The sequence below is a fragment of the Trachurus trachurus genome (genome assembly GCF_905171665.1).
Source record: "Trachurus trachurus genome assembly, chromosome: 24".
Taxonomy (NCBI): domain Eukaryota; kingdom Metazoa; phylum Chordata; class Actinopteri; order Carangiformes; family Carangidae; genus Trachurus; species Trachurus trachurus.
This window is the reverse complement of record NC_139910.1, coordinates 27,464,366-27,480,077: the sequence shown is the minus strand read 5'-3', so window position 1 is coordinate 27,480,077 and position 15,712 is coordinate 27,464,366. Positions and strand designations below refer to the sequence as shown.

General features: G+C 42.3%; 2 protein-coding genes and 1 long non-coding RNA gene across 3 annotated transcripts; all 3 read left to right on the top strand.

The window, feature by feature from the left end:
- Positions 1 to 507: 507 nt before the first annotated feature.
- LOC311007180 lies at positions 508 to 1,292 on the top strand. Its single transcript, XR_014596406.1, has 3 exons — positions 508 to 651; positions 917 to 1,030; positions 1,250 to 1,292. It is a non-coding gene; the product is annotated as an uncharacterized lncRNA (long non-coding RNA).
- A 4,520-nt stretch (positions 1,293 to 5,812) lies between these two features.
- On the top strand, positions 5,813 to 9,355 carry LOC311007821 (thrombomodulin-like). The gene has a single exon (XM_084001162.1). The coding sequence runs from the start codon at positions 5,936 to 5,938 to the stop codon at positions 7,511 to 7,513; it is 1,578 nt and encodes a 525-aa protein (XP_083857288.1). The 5' UTR covers positions 5,813 to 5,935; the 3' UTR covers positions 7,514 to 9,355.
- Positions 9,356 to 10,006: 651 nt separating this feature from the next.
- Positions 10,007 to 12,344, top strand: thbd (thrombomodulin). The gene has a single exon (XM_084001124.1). The coding sequence runs from the start codon at positions 10,226 to 10,228 to the stop codon at positions 11,867 to 11,869; it is 1,644 nt and encodes a 547-aa protein (XP_083857250.1). The 5' UTR covers positions 10,007 to 10,225; the 3' UTR covers positions 11,870 to 12,344.
- Positions 12,345 to 15,712: the final 3,368 nt, after the last annotated feature.

Genomic DNA, 15,712 nt, shown 5'->3' with positions numbered 1-15,712 from the left:
ATTTCTATAGAAAGTAGAATGTTAAAAAGTATGGTATCAGGACAGGCTGTGGTCACGTGGGCATTGTTCGGGTCGATGTGAAGCACTTAATGCAATAGAAAAACTACATGTTGTCAAAACAGAATTAAGATAAGATTAAGATACTAAGTCAAAATAACATGTAATAGCCTATATGTAACATAAATTTCAGAATAAATGTGCAAACATGGAGTTTAGACATAAATATATATTTTTTAAAATACAAACATCTCTATTGTACAAACATGTAGTCTCCATAACATACCTACACACAGTAAAAAAAAAAAAGGAAAAAAAAAAGAAGCTTGAGTCAGCTCTGGCTTGGGTGACCCACAGGTGACCCAGCAGTAACCATAGTAACCCATTTGTTGGGTCAACGGTTGGTTTGCTGCGCGCCACCAAGATCCGTTATTTTTGGCCGGAGCGCCGTTACAACCTGGTTACAACCAAGCTGCTCTGTTGTCAGCCAAAGACGACACAAGTAAAGTGGATTAATTTTATTTTTGATGGAAATGCCCCAGCTTCAGTCTGCAAAAAAGTCTGACTGCTTCAGCAACTAGTGTCGGTGGATCGGACTGGACTTTCTCAGGTTGGATCGATACCAACTGTCCGTGGAAAAGCTACAGATGAACTGTAAGTATTTAAAAATGAGCATGGTTTGTGTTACTTTGGCCGTTTAGCACATGAGCTAGGCTAACGCTAACGATGGCTAGGCTAACGCTAACGACCGTTATGCTAATACAGCTAACGGTCTATTGTTATGCTAATAACGATAACGGTCGTTATGCTAACGCTAACGGTGGATCGTTAAGCTAATAACGCTGACTACTATAGCATGAGACTGTAGCGTGAGAGACAGGACCTGAGAGTAACCAGAGTTTTTGTGTTTTCTAATCAGAGTAAAGTATGTGGAAGCTAACGTTAGCACATGGAGATAGACGGTCTGAAGAGGAGCCTTGCTCTCATGGAGGTGCAGAAGTTCCTAAGGGAGGCCAACATCATTACTGTTAAGGTAAAGTTATGTGTTACTGTGTTTGTGTGGAAGAGGGAAAATACACCAGCCTAAAACTGCCTTGTTCAGATATCCATGTAGTTACTTCTGTCCATTATCATTATTACTGAAGTGTTACATGAGTTCATTTTGTGTTCAACATATATATTTGTACAGAACCATCCCATCCTTAGTTGTACACATTTTTAACACTACAAAATCATTTTACCTTCTCCTCAGCATGGTGCAGCTGGAGAATGCAAGGCAGCCTACTTTGCAGGAATGTGGCATGGCCAGTACATCTTCAGCGTTATCAACACTCGGCTTCAGTGAGTACATTTAAATTGATAGGCTTCTGAACTGGTGCTGCCATTAGCCTAAATGTTTTTGTTTCTTCATACCTGTCAAATATTTACATGGCCACATCAATAATTATGTCTCCCATTTATGTCTACTACCCTATTATCTGGAGTTCCTTAAGGATAAATCCTCGGAACTATCCTTAAAAAAAAACATCAAAATCACTGATTTAATGTCAAATCCAAAGGATTGTGTGTTTTCAGCTGTAGCCTCCACAGTTTCTCCCTCAATCTCTCTCAATCTATTAGATCTGCTAAATCTGTTAACTGTTATAAGCGCCTCCTGAAATCATATTTATTGGTTGGCCTTTCTATTAGATTTTTTAAACCTGCTCTTCATTCACCATTTTTTTTTTCTGTTCCAACTTCTTTTATTAATGTTTTGTTTGTTGTTGTTGTTGCTGCAGGAAGCACTTTGCAACAGTGTGCTATATAATAATAATTATCATTATCATTAACAATGTTTTCTTTGTTGTCTTTCTTTGTCTGGTTGCAGAGAGGTTCATGCCAGTCCACAGTAAACACCTGATTGAAGACTGCTGGTGAATTTTCAAGCAGGAATGATGACAACACCTGCCCAAAGTTCCAGCTTCTTCAACATTGTACCATGTCTGTATGAGACTCTGTCCCACCTGTCTTCAGTCAAGTCTGGACCCAATGACTCAAACACCAGTCTTGTCAAGGCTAATTAGAGGTAAGCCATGGTTTATGTCAGTGTAGCAAATGAGTAGATGCAAGCACAACTCAAACTTCACTCAATCGATCTCCCACAAGTGCACGGTGCCAACAGCTTCATACAAACATACAGTAGAAAAAAATCAGTATTACGGACAGGATTCAGGATTTAGGCTGCAATTCGACAAGGGTGAAACAAATACTGATGATAATTTAGTCCTGAAAAGTGACAGTTTCTACCTTTTACACTAATACAATAAAATAAATGAAATACTCCTGATGACCTGCAAAACTATATTCCAGAGTGCTGGTTTCATTCTATGTATAGCTCATTGGAGCTCAGTTTAACAACAGAAGGCTGAATTTATCTCTGTAGGCACCATGCTCAGGCACTGCATCAATCTAACCTTTGCTTTGTTTCTGTTTTCTGGCTGCAGAGAGGATCATGCCAGTCTACAGTGGACACCAAATGGACAATATATCAGTCTTCAAGCAGAACTGGTGACTGCTGGATGCTTTAAGTTCCAGTTTCTTGAACACCATGTATATGTTAAGAGCCCTCTTCAGCCAAGTCTGGACTCAGTGACTCATTAGTGTTGATCAACACAGGGCAAGTGGCTCCTTTTTTCATTATGTTTATTTCTTCTATCATGGACTATCCTTCTTCATATGTATGGACACACACTGTCTTTTCAAGATGTCAACACTGCCTTGTGAGTATACTGGACAAGTTCTGTTTTTCACAGAGAATGTGTATATGCAAAGAGAGGTTCTTAAAGTTTATCAATTATAGTCTGTACTTTGGTTTACAATGGGCTTAAAGGACAATTCCAGGCGAATTCAACTCGGGGGTGTATTTTCCTATCATTTTAGGTCTAAAAGAAGGAATCTGAAGATTTTCAGTTTAATCGCTCCCGTTTTGCAGTAGTTGTGTCTGTCCCCGCATCGCCACGGCAGCGATGAATGGGAGTGGATGTAAGTTCCGCTGTTTAGGCTGTTTCCAGCCCTCAAAGCCGCAAATTTTTCCCACAGACAGCGTCAGATGGCTACTCAAACATGCACCGAGAAGTTTATTTAAGCAAGCAAGCCGACATGTTTGTAAAACTAGATCTAATTCAAAGTCTCCCGGAGTCTCGCGCGAGACCCAGTTGCCGTGCTCGGTGTGTTCAGGTGCAGTAGGAAAGCTACAGTTTGTGTCATAAACACAGGAATATCAACTCTTTACTTGCTTCAAGTAAAAAAAACTTCTCGGCGCATGTTTGAGTAGCCACCTGACGCTGTCTGTGGAAAAAAAAATGTACACTTGAAGCAAGTCAAGAGTTGGTATTCCTGTGTTTATGACACAAACGATAGCTCCAACTGCACCTGAATACACCAGCACTGCAACTTCGGGCTCGCGCAAGACTCTGGGAGACTTTGAATTAGATCTAGTTTTACAAACATGTCGGCTTGCTTGAAGTAAATAAACTTCTCGGTGCATGTTTGAGTCTCCATCTTACGCTGTCTGTGGAAAAAAATTGCGGCTTTGAGGGCTGGAAACAGCATAAACAGCGGAACTTACATCCACTCCCATTCATTGCTGCCATGGCGATGCGGGGACAGACGCAACTACTGCAAAACAGGAGCGATTAAACTGAAAATCTTAAGATTCCTTCTTTTAGACCTAAAATGATAGGAAAATACACCCCCGAGTTGAATTCGCCTGGAATTGTCCTTTAATTGGTTATTTCCTTAATAATTTACCATTTGCATTTGCTGACTGTAAAATCTACGCCAACAAACTGTAATTCCATTATGTGTTGTACCGTATTTTTTACGGTGAAATTCTGGCAACCACAGCTGCCAGTATTTTACCGTGAATTTTGCAATAAAATACCGTACTATATCTTACAGTTTTACCGTGTTTTTTCACTGATGGACTGTAATTAGGTTTACAGTATATCCGTTATTTTTAAAAGAATTTACCGTAAACAGGTTTATATTATAACTGTTATTTTTACAGCAAATTACCGTAAACAAATAACAGTTCTCTACTGTGAAATTTACGGTTGCCAAAACAGCATACCGTAATGTGTAATACATTGTGACCGTATTTTCTACGGTAAAATTCTGGCAACCACAGCTGCCAGTATTTTACCGTAAATTCTACGGAATTTTTTTTACAGTGTAGGAAGCGTGTCCACCCCTCTTGTTCGTTACTTCCTCTTCAGCGTCTAGTCATGAAGCCCCCTGAGAGGCTGAAGGGCAGCTCTCTTCCTCCTCTGCTAATTTGAGAAAAGATGGTTAACGACTGACTGATTTAGATCAACCGTAAGTCGGATAATAGCATCCCTACCTTTGTGTTCATTACTGCACCTTTGGGAAGTTTGCCCGCCTTTTGAATGCATGAGTCACAGTCTCTCCTGGAAGGGACAATTACATATTAATATTATTTTACTGTAACTGGGGCCACTGGGAATTTAATTATGGTAAAAGAGGGGGGAGAGGAGCAGACCTCTGAAATTTAAGGGGAGACACTACAGGTGAATAGGGTAAAAATAACAACAGATATCACCATGAAACTTCCCAAGTTTATCACTTACATTAAGACAAATATTTTTTTGTATTACAAGTTTTGTCAAATTGTATGTTTAAATATGTAAATTACGCAGTATCTGATGAAATATGCGCTAATTTCCAAACAATGGAAGCCCCTATCAAAATTCTTGTTTTCTTTTGTTGACATAATAGTCAAAAGTTTTTACAGAGGGGATTTTGGATATCTCTTTTTATCACTCTGTAAATGAGAAAATACTGTCACCAGCCATAAAAAAAATCAAATTTTACCATGTTTTTAGTAATAAAATGTTGTATAAATCCGGCTGTGAATGATATATCAACAATCCCCTCTGTAAAAACCTTCAGAATATAGACAGGAATAAAAGGTTTTGTGTCTCTAAGTGCTGCTGAAGTGGAGATTTCAGGCTCAGAGTCTGAGGAAAAACTCATTTTGAGAAAATGGCCTTTAAAGACGTAAAATTCCATAGATTGTTAAAGTAAATCATACGTTTACGATTTGTTGCAGATATGAAGGAAATTACAAATTTTGGAGGCTACATCATTGTTCAGGAGAGAGAGAGCTTTACAGTGATACCTGACATGACCTGGGTCAGACAACAGACAGCACATTATGTCACAGTAGCTCTTAACTTATGGTGAATTTAGGAGAAATCTACTGACGAAAGAGACAAAATGAAGTAAAATAACCAGCTTAATGTGGATTTTCTACCATTTCTTTTGACTTTTCTGAAAGAATACATGTTAAGGATGAAAAATAGCCCAAAATCTCAAAATCAGTGCATGAAAAAACTGTATTTGCTTGTAGTGTCTCGCCTTAAAATGTGAACTGGGGACACAGTAGATAATAAATGATTTGCTAAAAATACTTAACATATTAATTATGTCCTAAGGACATGTCAGTAAAAATCAGCGTGTATTCTGTGAGAGTTTAGTTTTTGGCACAGCTCTGTCTCCCCAAGAGGCTTTACTGTAACTTTAACTTTATCATCTAGATCTAGGAAGAGAGAGGGTTTGGGATTGTGTTCAATCTCTCATTAAAAGTGTGTGTGTGTGTGTGTGTGTGTGTGTGTGTGTGTGTGTGTGTGTGTGTGTGTGTGTGTGTGTGTGTGTGTGTGTGTGTGTGTGTGTGTGTGTGTGTGTGTGTGTGTGTGTTTTGGTGGGCTAGTGAGGTTGGCCAGGACGAACTTCCTTCCTCGCCTGAAAAAAAAAAGGCGCACACACACACACACACATTCAGTTGGAGGCTTGTATATATGAGCACTATGCTCAGATTCCAGTCACGGTATCAACCTCAGATCGTCCAACACAGAGCTTTATAGCATCGTGTGTCACCATGACTTACTACCTGCTGATTAGTGCGGCTGTCCTGTGCGGTCTGGTGGACGCGGTCTTCTCTCAGCGCGGCCATTGCGCCAAGGATCACTGTCTGGTGCTTTTACAAGAGCCCGAGGACTTTGAGGGCGCGCAGGAAAGGTGTAAGAAACAGTCCGGAGAGTTACTGCGGGTCGATGTGGAACAACCACAGGAGACTTTAAGGAGTCTTCTCAGCGGATTCAACGGCTCTTTGTGGGTAAAGACACCGAGCTTCACCGGCCGGACAGGTCTTGAAACATGTCCCGGTCTGCGGATGGGGGAGGACCTCAACATGACTTCACAGCCGTGTCGAGACAAACTGGACGGGTTCGTGTGCCGTTATGTTGTATCTACAACAACATGCAGCTTAAATCCAGGCGTAAGCGGGAGGCTGAAGTACAGGTCGCACTGGGGCTTCGACTTAAAAGACTCGGACCTGATTACAACGGGAGTCGTGGCTGTCGAGGAAAAGGACGGCAGCAAATATCCAGCGTCCAAACATATATGTCTCGAGGGAACATGGATGCCAGCTCCCTGGCCTTGTGAGGTGATGGACGGCGGCTGTGAGTACAAGTGCACTGGTGCAAACACCTGCGTCTGTCCCGAAGGACAACGTCTCCATCACAACAAAATCAGCTGCGCCACGGGGCCATGCGACCACTGCACTCAAGGCTGCGAGAAGCAGGGAGACTCTCACGTGTGTAAGTGCGACATGGGCTACAGGCTGGCCCCGGACAGGATGACCTGTCAGGATGTGGACGAGTGCAAGGAGCAGGATCGGTGCAGAGGTGAGGGTCAGGAGTGTGTTAACACCCCGGGGAAGTATGAGTGTCTGTGCCGACATGGATTCTTTGAAGACGCAGGAGTGTGTGTGAACAGTAGCATCTGTATGGAGTGTGAGCACAAGTGTGAGATGCACAACGGGGCTTACAGGTGTACTTGCTACAATGGGTTCAGGGTGTCACTCATAAATGCCACCAGGTGTGAACGGAACTGCACAGAGAAAGATTGTATAGCCGATTGCGTCCCCAACGAAGACAAAAACAAGCCGGACATGGCAGCATGCAGGTGTCCTGACGGATACATCAGAGACATGAGGGGCAACACGACAATTTGCACCGACAATGATGAATGTGAGGACAAAAAGCTGTGTGATCACGAGTGTAAAAATTCATATGGTAGCTACACATGCTCGTGCCGTGAAGGGTTCACGCTGCACGACGGTCACCAGTGTAAGGAGGACATCATCGATTATAATGAGGAGAGCAGTGGCTCAGCCTTCATCCCCGCGCGCCCCACACCGGCCGACACCGTGTCCGCCGGGGTTCCGTCATACGTCATGACCGGCAGCGCTTTGGGCATCAGTGTGTTCGTGCTGCTGTGTGTAGTGCTGCTGTTCTGTGTGGTCCGGTATTTAATGTTGCGTTGCGCCAAACTGAATATATCCTCTTTAGGACACTCGGATCTGGATATTTTCCACTTGCAGCAGGTGACTACAGAGACATACAAGAGGCTGTCCTTCGACAAGCAGTTTAAAAACGACCTGCAGAGACAGTGATGGCACCGCGCTGAGCACCTTCTCATGTTTTATGCACTTGAGGAGTTATTGTGATATTTCTTGTTTTTAAAGCTGCAGCAGGGCCGGCCCAAGCCTCCATGGGGCCTTAAGCAAAATCTTTATTTTGGTGCCCTCTATTACTGCCAATAATACTATTATGAATGTCATTATGAATCATCATATCCTGGCAGTTTTTTGTTTTACCCATCTATGGTTTTTATTCTGAAATGGCACTGGGTTGATTTTTCATTTAATCTTCAAATTGATTTAGTACTGGGATACTGAATGTCACCTATAGGTCGACTAAAAGTAACAAAATAAACCAACAGACAATGCATTTACTGTAAACACATCATCTGCTTTATAAAATTTTTGGTTTTAAATATAGACTGCAACAGAAAAGTGCAACAACAATTTGAAATGCAACAGTAATTAAAGTTTTTTGTAATAACGCAGTGTTTCTCTAAGGATAGACAAAAGTTATGCACTACAATTTAAAACAGTTACTTGCCTTTTGGGGCCCCCCAATAGTCACGGGGCCCCAAGCAGGTGCTTAATTCGCTTATGCCTTGGGCTGGCTCTGAGCTGCAGTAAATGAAGACGTGTTGAAAAGCAGCTGAATGTATTCTGAATGTGTAATATATGTTTCTATGGAATTGGGTCCATATGTCTTTTAATGATCATTCCCTGAAGCTGCATCTTCATTTTTTTATTGATTGATAGAAAGTTTGGATTTCAATCCCAATGCAGGTTAATTTGTTATAGTCATGTGACAAATAAGATGCAGTCACACAGAAATGTCTAGTTATGGTACTAAAAAGTCAGTATGGTCTTTTTTATTATTATCATGGTGCAGCTTCCTTAAAGATCTCTCAAGTTTTTCAGGGTTATGTCAACTCAATGACTCGACTTGACTGATGTTTTGCTCATAAAAAATATTCCTGTCTTTCTTGGATTTGGACATTTGAGATAAGTCATTTTAAGGCGGACCGCTGCTTACTTTAGGGTGCAGCAGTTGTTATAGGAATGGTTCATGAAGTGTGTGAAAACACTAACACCTCTGGACTGTTTTCAGCCAACCGGTTCATCCACACTGACTGTCGTCATTTGCTGTAATCCAAACACACTGAAAGCCATCTGACTGCTGAACATGTTAAAGGGCTGACAACTAATTTTTTATGAGACTCATAAATACAATAGATCAACATATTTAAATCCAAATTCTGATCAAAAGTGGTGTCAGTGAACATCACACTGCTACTTAATGGCAGCATTTATAAGCATAATTAATTTTAAGGCTACAGAAAAACCATCTTCTATGTATCACAGATTAAAAAGAATATGACACAGATCATTTAAATACTAATAGTCACAGTTTAGTTTGATTATATGAATCTCAACATTAAAACATTTATGTTATGTTGCTCACAGATAAATCTGAGCTGCTGCACTGGCTGTGCCTTTCTGATGGTTGAATGTATAATTTACTGTATAACTTACTGTATAGCTCCACATGAATGTAAAGCTGTGCTGCTAATGTTCTTATATGGAAACACACATGCGCCTCCTCCTCATATACCCAGCCACTGAACATCTGTATCACATTTTCCTGTTGAATGTGCCATTGTTGAACACTGGAGAGAAGGGCTGTATCCTGATGATTGTACTCTTTTGTTTGTTTGTTTGTTTGTTTGTTTGTTTGTTTATTCATTTATTTGTTTTCCTCTGTAATAGTCATATTCATATTCTGCAAGCACCACTGGAATAGCCTAAATATCTATATCTATACGTGTGTATAGTATATACAGTATATATATATACACACACATAGGAGGTGAGAATGGGGCATAAACTGAACACTCACATTGATTAATAAAGAGATAATTAATTAATTAATTTCAAACTCCTCCTGTTTCTTTCATCTGCTCCCTTTATCTGGTGGCACATATACGGCTGCAGACCATTTAACATAAATGAGTGGGGTATCCTCCTGAGACCCAGGAAAAAAAAGTTTTCTGATTTTGATTTTTTGTTGTTGTTGTTGTTGTACATAAATGAAGTGTTGGGGTGGTAAAGAACCAATTGCAAAGAAAAAAATAAGAAATTTTAATTTCATTTCAATTTTACAACATGCATGTGCACTGGAGTGGACAACAGGACTATATTGTTCTCAAACGTGCAATATTTTTATGCTTATAATGTACATGGATGAACTAGAATTATCTTGTAAAGTACATGAGTGGATAGAAAAGATTTGAGGGAACTTTTGAGAGCAAGTGACGTTCATGTTCAGAAAAAGTGGAAACCAATGTGAAAACGTGCAGGAAAAGTAGTTTTGTGTGTTTGTGTGTGTGTTGGGGGGAGGGACTGGACTGGCAAACCGGTTGACATGTTGTGCAGAGGGGAGTGGGGGGAGGGGCTACTCGAGAAGGGGGCGTCGGGTGGAAGCCCCTTGCGTACGCGCGTCTTGTGTGCGTGTGTGCGTAAAAAGTCGTGCGTAATTGGGGATAATGTTTCTCTGCCCAGCAGAAAGTTAGTGAAGAGGCAGCGAGCAGCGAAGTGGACTGATTAAGAGCGACTTCCTTCCTCCGCCGGTCCAGTAGCATGGAGTTGGGGGCTTATAAATACGAGCTAAACAGTTCCTCAGACAAACAAGCCTATAGACTGCTGGATCTCGCAAGAACCTAAAAGAGACGCAACCGAGCTGCAAACATGAAGAACGTAACGGGACTGCTTGTTGTCATGCTGGTTTCCCTGACGGGAGGAACCAGTGAAACAGACACAAATAGCGGCTACTGCATCGGGAATGTGTGTTATGAGCTGGTCCAAGACCCCAGCGACTTCACAGCAGCGCAAGACCAGTGTAAAGCTAAAGGAGGCCACTTGATGACAATACGCTCATCTGTTTCTCATGATAGTCTGGGTCTTATTTCGGGGAACCTCACGGGGCGGTACTGGATCGGTTTGCACTTGAAGAGCGGCTGTCCAGACGCTGCGGCTGCGCTGCGAGGCTTCCAGTGGGTGACGGAAGACAGCGAAAGTGACTTTTTCAACTGGGCGCCAAGTTTTGACAGCAGCTGCTCCTCTCCTCGCTGCGTCTCAGTTTCCAAAGAGAGCGGCTTTAAATGGATCCAGGAAGACTGTGAGGAACCGGCAGCCGGGTTTCTCTGTGAGTACGGCATCGTTGACCCGTGCAGAAGTCTTTCTGTCGTGCGGCTGATGGGCGCGTCTGTCATCTACATCACCCCTATGGGCTTCAGGGTGGATGATGGGCCGTCTCTGCCCGCGGGCACCACGGCCACCCAGGTGTCTTCTGGGACTAAATACCTGTGTTACTCCAAGCGGTGGATGAAGGCTCCCTGGAACTGCGAGATCTATGAAGGCGGCTGCGAGCACAAATGCGCAGTGGACCCAAATGAAGTCCCGTCCTGTTACTGTGGACCGGGTCAGACCGTCAACCCTGTTAACAGAGTCGCCTGCGAAATGGACACGGACACGCAGTGCGCAAACCTGCACTGCGATCACGCCTGTTACAATCAGGGAGACACCTACGCCTGCACGTGCGACCACGGCTTTAAGCTGGCGGAGGACGGCAGGTCGTGCGTGGATTTCAACGACTGCAAGGATTCCCGTCAGTGTGGGGAGAACTTCAAATGCGTCAACACCATCGGTGGCTTTGAGTGTGTCTGCAAGGATGGATACGTGAAGTCCGGCGACCGGTGCGTCGACGAGAATGAGTGCGTCTCTGCCCCGTGCGAGCACGAGTGCCTCAACACTCCCGGTGGTTACAACTGCTCCTGTTATGACGGATACAAAGTGGACCCGGCGTCCCCGAATCGGTGCAGACTGCACTGCGGGAGGGAGGAGTGTCCGGCGGAGTGCGACCCAAACGATGCGTTCCAGTGTTATTGCCCTGAGGGTTATATAGCAGAGGAAAGAGCTGGCCACACAGTTTGCATAGACATGGACGAGTGCTCCTTCTATTATTGTGATCAGCTCTGTACAAACACCTACGGTAGCTATGTGTGCGCCTGCAAGCGAGGATTTAGGCTGGTTGACGAGTACAAGTGCGTAAAAGCGGTGGATCCAACGGATGGAGGGCTGTACGAGTCCAGCACAGCGCCGAGCTTCCCAACCACATCACCGTCATACAGACCAGAACCTACACGGCAGCCCTCGGGGGTGTCAGTGGGGGCTTTTGTCGGGATAATACTGTGTACTGTCTTTTTCATCGTGCTGGTAGTTTTTCTGGCTCATCACATCCTTGACCGCAGAGGGAAGATGGAGAGCAACGGTGCGCTCAAAGCTCACGAGGGAGAGGCGCACGGTTTACACCATGTGGCCAAAGAACCATGAGGGAAGGACAGCAGCATGGGGGGGGGGGGGCAGCTGAAGTAAGACATGTGAATGTACAGATCATGACAACAGAGCGACAGAGACTCTTGAACCCGCTATGAAGGATGCAGATTCCACAGTATTGAAGTAATAGAGAGGAGATGAAGTCACTATAAACTCACCAGACAACAGAAGTATTATGTAACAACTAAGGTTTTCTTCACTGCCTGAGAAAACCGGTTCTTATCTACAGCTCAACTCACAACAGTGTTAATGTAATGAGAAGTTTGTTATTGAAAACAGTGTGTGCTTAAATATGATTAAATTATAAAATGTCACTGAGGAGTCTGTTGATTTGATCGTTGCCTCAGACAAAGGCCGACAGCTCCACCGTGTGGAGGAAACAGTCAAGGGACGGACGATACGTGGATACTGTAAATCCCAATAATGAACCACGTGGAAAACACACAAAAACACATAAACTAAGAACACAACATCACAGATACACGTCGATGACTTGAACAGTGGACAAATATTAAGACTTAGACCATGTCTCACTAGGAGTGGACTATAGAAATGTCACAGCAAAACATAATGAAGAGCATTCTGCAGGAAACTGTCCACTGCCCTGAGATTTTACATTACACCATCAGATTGTTAATAGAGCAATATGAAACAGGAGAAACGGAGGAGACACAGCTACACCACAAGTTACTGGTCATTGTGAATCCAAAAATCATATTTGGTGCCATTTGTGGAGCTACTTAACACAAGACTGAAATGCTCCAGATGGTACATATACAGATGTTCTCACTTCTAAGTAAAATCATATTTGCCAACTGACACCATGTTATGAAAGTTTAACATAATTTCTTAAAAAAAAAAAAAAAAAACACCAAAGCTGTTTGTTAGTTCCTGACATGTCACAATAAGATATAGCTTTACCTGGTGTCGTGCCATCCTGCACTGAAAGAGCTCAACCTCTCCTGCTGCCGGACGTCTTGAGATACAACATCTGAAAACATGGAGAACAAACGCAGCTAGAATAAGAGCGTTTGAAGAAAAGACGGGCTTGCAGGACAGACACACACACATTCATGCATTCAAAGGGTCTTGTGTTACTAACCTGATCATTATTGCTTTTGTTAGCAAATCCATGAGTATATCATGTTTCCCCTTTACCTAAGGGAAACACCTTGTGTTTTTCTTGTTCTTTTTAGTATAACAATAAAATTGCCATAACTGCAATGTACACTGAAAAAAGTACTTCTGAGAGTATGTAATTGTAACACAATTAAGTCTGTGATATTAACAAAAAAAAACAAAGTTAGTCTCTTAACATAAATATATCAAGTTGTGAATTAGTCTACATTCGTTCAAAACACAAGTCATTTTGATTTTTTTTCTTAACAAGCTTTATGTAAGTGGCTCAACAAATCTTGTTATGCAGACCCACACAACAAACAAATCGCTCGTTGTATTTACGCTGCTCCGACTGCGCCCCGTGTGGTGCATTCTGGGTAGCAAACGGTCAAACCGCTCGTCTCAGGAGGACCGCTGAGGGGAGAAGTTCCAGAACGTGGAGACTGAAGTTTACGGTAAGAATAAAGTTAATGTGATAGTTGGTTAAACACAGCTCATGTTTGCAAGCGGCTGTAATTTGAAGTAAGCAGGGATGTGTGTTTTTCCCCCTCCACATAACGTTAATGAGACGGCGCCGGGCGCCGTGTTATCGGCAGCATATACAACACACCTGTGCGGGGTTAGCCGTTAGCGAGGGGTTTAAGATGCAAGTCGGCCGTAAATAAACACCCGTGTGTGTCTGGGTGTGGGTGGCCGCGCTTGTGAGTTAATTTGTGGAGGTTTTTGGTCGCAGCGGTGGCTGTAGTGTAGGCAGTTAGCTTTTCTTGTTAGCCGCTGAAACGCTGCGAGCACAGCCCCAGGTGATAGACAGCGCCGAGCCCCCCCGCCCCCCTCCTTCTAGGTGGAGATTTTTTTTTTAAAATTACATTCTCTACTGTGTTTCTGATGAATTAACTCTAAAACACATGGTCTTAATTGTGACAGTTCTGTAGTAATCTCTAAGGTCCTAGCTTTCTTGTACTTGTACTTTTACCATAGTACAGTTGTCTGACAGTAGTTACTTGAGATTACAATTTTTCATAGTCTTCCTGTCCAGTAAAAACAATGTTTTTCTAACGATCAAGTGTTTATTATGGGTTGAGAGAATGTTCCTACTTTCCTACTAGTTACATAAATTATTTACAATGTTTTGTTTTCTTCTTAACATGTTCAATAAATTGATTAAACTAAACTACAATCCTTCTTGAATTAGCTAGGAAATACATTTTTTTTATAAAGATGAAAACAGTAAGCTGACATTATAGAGATACATGATTCTCATTGGACAGAGATTGTATTTACACTATATAGAAACACTAGGTTAATTGTAGTAGATAGCCTACATGTTTGCAAATGTTCTGTAATTTAAAAGATAAATTATTTATTTTGATTTTGTTTTCTTTAGTGGTAGGTTACTAACTATGTCATTGTATCCTTACCAGGTGATTTATCGTGTCAAGCACGCTGGATGAAGGTATGTACAGACAGTTGCAATTGTTATGGGGAAGTGGGCAAATGTTAGATTATTTCAAGTAGTTTATGGCTTGGGGGCAGAGATTCAGTTGGTCTTTCACTGAGAAAATTGTTGTGACAGCCCAGTCCAAAATGTAGCAAAATATAAACTTACCTGTTTACCTGTGGAAAAATTAACAGTAGCCTATATTATCTTGATGCAGGCTGTCAGAATAAAAGATAAATTTACCTGATCACCAGATTAAAGGTGGCCTAAATTCAGTTTCTTTAAATTCTTCAATTTCTTAGCCCTCGCCCTCCTGTACAGTCATATGGTCCTGAACTCTCATGTGCATCAGAACAATATCATCTGTAATATTTGACTGATGTTCATACGGTCATGTGTAATTTAATTTGTGCCAGAAGGTCGCTCTTAAGAACGTGCTGTATTGCCGGATCTGTGTGATGCAAAGGTTCCATACACATTTGTGTAAAAATTACCTTTTCACACACACTCTAAAGACAGAGTGCAGTTTTCTTTTAAGATGAGCGCAAAGATGTCATGAAAAATACTTTTTTCTTTTTGTTTTTTACTTTTGAGAACAGACTGGCAAGCAGACGGGGAGATTTTGCTACTAAACAGAAGCCGAGCCCCTAAATCGGCGTCTCACTGAATCTCCCGGGTGACTCCTATCCTGACCTCCTCCAAAGAGACCACCCCTTTTGTCCTCCATCAAGGTCTGAATGTACTTGGATCTAAATTCTGGCTTTTATTCTTTATGGGATGGATTTGCAAGATCTGTACCTATGTTGTAATTTTATTGTTTGTATGCCTAAATTCAACAGAACCTTTTTTTCTGTCTCCTTTCATCCCCCCTCCTATAGAATAATCAACATGTCTGCCAGACTTCGAATCATACTACAAGAGGAAATTCGCAAGCTTTCCTTGCCCTCCGGAATCCCGGCGACCGTGGAGGAATTGAAGCATATTGTACAGGACACATTTGCAATTGAACAAGATTTTAGTTTGCAGTTCCAGGACCAGGATTTTGATGGTCAATTTTTCAGTCTCCTGGAAACAAATGAAGTAAAAGACAAAGACACCATCAAGGTGGTTCTTACTGCACCAGTGACCACACTAACATTTGAAGATTCTTTGAATGCCAAAGGACTCCAGGAGAGCTTTGATAGCAGTTGCGCTGAGTCATCAGAAGATGTCCGTTCCAGTTCTTCCCATCCATCCAGTGATACCATACTTCTGTCTTCTCCAGAGACCATAGTTCAGTCTTC